Source organism: Hippocampus comes, unplaced genomic scaffold (assembly GCF_001891065.2).
Source record: "Hippocampus comes isolate QL1 unplaced genomic scaffold, H_comes_QL1_v1.1 scaffold238, whole genome shotgun sequence".
Taxonomy (NCBI): domain Eukaryota; kingdom Metazoa; phylum Chordata; class Actinopteri; order Syngnathiformes; family Syngnathidae; genus Hippocampus; species Hippocampus comes.
The window spans coordinates 717,786-722,429 of NW_017806177.1; the positions used below are offsets into that span (position 1 = coordinate 717,786).

Below are 4,644 nucleotides of genomic sequence, written 5' to 3' on the forward strand. Positions count from 1 at the left end.
GCTCTCTGCTGTGCGTGCTTCAGCGTGAACATGTACGCAAGCGCGTCTTTTGATTTCAACCAATCAGCGCCGACGCAACACACCCGACGTCACACACCACAACAGCTAAGCTAAGCTAACCGAGACGACACTCGAAGTCAGACGGACATGTTTTTCTGCCAATCTGTGTGTTTCCCTTTTTGTCCAAATATATTTTTTATGACAACTGTCTAGTCCACGGTGTCTTTTATTCGTTCCACTGGGGTTTAGCAAGTGTGTTTATAAAGAGACGAAAATATCTTTACTGTTATTAGTGTTAGTGTCTCAACCTGGCTACACTCGTGAAAGCAAAACAACGAACTCAAACGCATCTTCATTCAATGTTGTCAACTAATATTCGGATTAATTTTCGGCAAATTTTCCTCAATTCTCCGGAGAGATTTTCATAAAAATTTGAAAAACCGGGAATTCCGGGAAAATCCGGAGGATTTTCATCTCTGTGTTTACTAGTGATGTGTCGTTCGCGAACGAGCCGGCTCTTGGAGCCGGCTCTTTGAAGTGAACGACATGAGCCGGCTCCTAAGAGGGAGCCGCTTTCATGGGAGCCGACTTTTTTTTTTCCTCCTGTTTTTTTCCCCCTTTCGGTTAAAGCCGCACGTGATTGGTCAAGATCCGTGGTAGAAGAGGGAGGGGAGGGTTACACACTCGCACCTGCCACACCCCACTTACGAATCAATCAAGATCTTTCAGGAAAACAGACTCATGCGTTTTTAAAGCAATAATATGATTTCAATCTTAATTCACGTGGCTGAAAAACACGTAAAAAAAAAGCCAAATTTTAATTTGTAATTTGTTGTGTGGTAATCAAAGCTTACTTATGTTGTTTTACTGTAAATAGTTAAACGCTTATAAATATACACAATCAGAGATTGGAACTTTTTGTTGACCTTGTTTTGAGATGGGTCTTTGTTTTTGGACTTTGTAATTTATTTTTTTGTAGCACTCCATGTTGTACGCCATGTTGAGTATGTTCAGAAGAATATAAAGCCATATAAATAATAAATATTTGATATACTGTATATTTTTTACATTCGTAATTCATTTTACACTTAATTTTACATTATTTTTGGGAGTAAACTAATTTAAGCAACAAAAAAACTGAGGAGCCATTTGGGAGCCGAAAGAGCCGGCTCTTTTTAGGGAGCCGAGCCAAAAGAACCGGCTCCCTAAAAGGAGCCGGAATTCCCATCACTAGTGTTTACGTTTCGCTCAGTGCATTTGGGGACGCGTGACGTCAACGTCTGGAGCTTTATAGGGCGACGTCATGAAAGGGGTGTACCAGCCACATTGGAATACGTGTTGTTTTAGTAAACCAGGAGTCTTACTTCCGGGTTAGAAAAGGAGCCACTAAAATAATTCAGATTTCATAAGAAATTAGATTGCCGTTGTGCCGATGTGATATACAGTATAATCATATATATGCTTATAGTTGAAATTGTTGGAAGCTTAACCCTTTCAGGGACAGCGGTTACTACAGTGGACAGCTTATCATGTTATCAGGTTACAGGGTGTATGAAAGGTCTGACATAGCACGATATGGCCCCTTTAAGATAATGGCCCAGCATGGGGTTCAGTGAAAGTCGTGCACACGCTCAGGGTCATCATGAAGAGCCGGAACACAATCTACAGCAGACAAAGAGAAAATAAGAGGTGCATATTTATGTCATGGCCCAGCATACACGTTAACAAACGTGTGATCCATTGAGGGTTGCATCAAGACTACTTTTATGAAAGACTTCAAACAGAAACACATCAATAACCTAAAATCAGGTAATGAGCAGAACATAAAATAATCATACAAAGGTTCGGATTACCAAAGATAAATTTCATTACACTTCAGAATATAAGTGTCCCTGTATACATATACACCACCCTTGAGGACATGGTGCAAATGTGTTTTTTTCCTCACTTTATGTCTGACATAACATGATGTAAAGACGAGCCCCGCCCCCCCACCCCAAAAAGGAAACAAAATTGTTGACCGTGATGTAATGAAGAGCTGGGTGTACAACTCCCTCCTGCAGCTGGTGTCGAGCTCTCTTTCGCTAACACACCAGAGAAACACTGGAGACAATGCATTTCACTAAGAAAAAGAGAAATTAAGGTGATTGATATGAGGGGCGGGGGAGGGGTAAGAAAACTGCTGCAGTTCATCAATTCATTGGTGTGCAACGAAGCGGCCTTATGAGACAAAAACAATAGGGCGTTTCAGCCATGTTAAAATGAGTCGGACGGATATGAGCATGTTTGAAAGATGATGTACAATACTGGACAGACAATAACAAGAATGAAGATGTTGAACAAGGAGTTAAGTGCCAGGAGAGCACTGGTTTTGGTATCGGCTGTGGTCCATGGGTCAGTTGGAATTCAGGAGTGGCAGGGACTAAATTAAGTTTTTTTTGTTTTGTTTTGTTTTTACAGGGAAGTCTTTGTCATGCAGAGATGGGCAAGTTAAAGGGGTCTTTGCAAAGTCTTCATCTTAACTGCCATAATGCATGGTGTTACTGGGGATGACCATGGGAGAGGCCATAGAGATTGCAGCACCGCCCAGGGTAAACTGGTTGGTGACCGGATAGTAAGTACCACTGCTACTGGGACCTGACTGGCCTGTTGTGGCTCCTGAAAAACAGAATGGGGCATTACATTCAGTACTCCCTCTGACCTTCGGCATGATAAATATATGTTGCTTACCAATGTGGGTTTCTGTACTGTGTTGATTATTAACTGGACATACCCTGGACAATTCCTGTGCTCATGATGGAGCCCATCCTGGAGTGGGTGTGGTTCACAATACCTGTGTTCACTGTGAACAAAACAAAAAAAAATAAAAGCAGTCATTTGCTGTCCGATGAAAACGTTAATTATACAAAGCACCACAGGGTTTGTATCTTTTTTTAAACAATCATTTACTGTGACTTTTTCAAAATCTTTTCACTTCATTTCTAAATCCAAAACATGAAAAACATTCGGCTGTGCCTCTAAATCGAACTACAGACTTCTTCATACAGTTTGTCATGTTTTAATACAACAGTGACACGAAATTTTAAATAACATGAGATGAACGATCTGACCTCTCCATCCCAGAGAAAAATAAAAATAAAAAGGTGCTTTAAAGCTATGATTTCCTAAATCAGTATTTATGTTGTATCAACATCATACATTAATAAATTAAAATATACAATGTATATGTTATTTTTCAAGAACTTGGAAAATGCATTTTCGATTCCCATAACTGAGAATTTTCATGACCATACCTTCATACGGTACTTGTCAAAACACATTCAACACCACCCAAAGCCGTGGCCAGATTTTTGTGTGCGCTACTGTACACGTTGCGAACAATCAGAAAGTATTCACAATGCTTCACCTTTCACATTTTACATGACAGCTCTTCATGGAAAGGAGATTGAGGTTGCAAACTGAACCTGGGCATATTAATCCGTTCAGGGACAGTGGTTACGATAATGGACAGCTTAGCATGCTATCAGGTTACAGGGGGCATGAAAGGGTTAAGTGACGAATCTCTCGATTTTAAATCACATGTACTGTGGCTTGTAAATAAAACTGGCACACCTTCATATATGAGGCGATTCTGTAACTGCCCCCACCCCATCTTTGTGATTTTATCAGGCAGAAAAGTACACGATAGGATTCATTGCATTCTCAGAACCTCGTTTTGCGCTCAGTCCCAAACACCCAGACAAAAATCGTCCCTGTTGATCGGTGACTCCACGCGTGCCCATCAAGCAAGATGGTCAGCTTTTCCTTGTAACCTTTCAGATGTTGCTGCGCTACGGCAGTCCTTGCGTGGATGGATAGTTTCATAAAATGAAAGCACCCAGATGGACCTCTTTGAAAATGTTGGATTTTCATTTTTTCTGTGAGCGTTGATGCCCTCCGTCGAATGGCGACTGTAGAGAGTCTTCTCCCGGCTGTTCTTTGATCACGAATCCATCGCTTGAGTTGGTCTTCCAACGCAGGCCACCTCGCCTTGTTTCAATGGAAACTCAGCTTCATCTTCTTGACTTGGCGAACTCATTTTCCTGCTTCCTCCATTTGTGGACCATGGATTCGTTCATCTTATACTCTCTCGCTGTTGCTCGATTGCTACGTTCCTTCGTGTAACTGATTGCTTGCAGTTTGACCTGTGCTTTGTAGATGTGTCATTTTTGGGATGTTGTTTTGCACAATGCACAAAACGTCACTATATACACCTACTGGGGACGTGCCTTTTATGTCCTCTTTCACATTCAACCTTCCACTTGATTTTGATGGGGTTAAGATTCGTGACAACATGAAACTTTGTACACACATCACGCCCGACATTATTTTCTGGACTACAAGTAGCTATTTTTTTCCAAAACTTGTAAACTTCCGGCTTTAAATGCGAAATGGTTTTATTTATGCATTTTTACTGATGAGCATCAAGCCGTCATTATATCCCCTCATTCTTGTTACATCTGACCAATGAAATTACTAAACACGTCACAGTAGACCAATGAAAGTGTCCGAGTCCACCCTCATACTGAATACTCATCAGCTATTTGCGTTTGGAACAACAAGATTTGCAGCAGCGGAAAGAGCCGGGGGGAGGGAGGGAGGGAG

The 4,644-nt window shown here is 41.3% G+C and overlaps 1 protein-coding gene and 1 long non-coding RNA gene across 5 annotated transcripts in view; one reads left to right on the forward strand and one right to left on the reverse strand.

Moving 5' to 3' along the window:
- The window catches only part of LOC109532548 (uncharacterized), a 4,194-nt gene extending 2,384 nt beyond the window's left edge, over positions 1–1,810 (forward strand). Inside the window, exon 2 of the long non-coding RNA XR_002171395.1 lies at positions 1,235–1,810. This is a non-coding gene — a long non-coding RNA (uncharacterized LOC109532548). The remainder of the gene's footprint in view (positions 1–1,234) is intronic.
- carm1 (coactivator-associated arginine methyltransferase 1) overlaps positions 1,684–4,644 on the reverse strand; it is a 55,456-nt gene continuing 52,495 nt past the window's right edge. For 2 of the 4 annotated variants that reach the window (XM_019897415.1, XM_019897414.1), the window contains 2 exons: positions 2,774–2,842; positions 1,684–2,658 (listed from right to left, as the gene is read on the reverse strand). In XM_019897415.1, the coding sequence (XP_019752974.1) occupies positions 2,519–2,658; positions 2,774–2,842 (209 nt within the window). In that variant the 3' untranslated portion in view covers positions 1,684–2,518. Of the gene's footprint in view, positions 2,659–2,730; positions 2,843–4,644 lie in introns of all 4 variants that reach the window. The other 2 variants (XM_019897417.1, XM_019897416.1) reach the window with 1 other exon arrangement.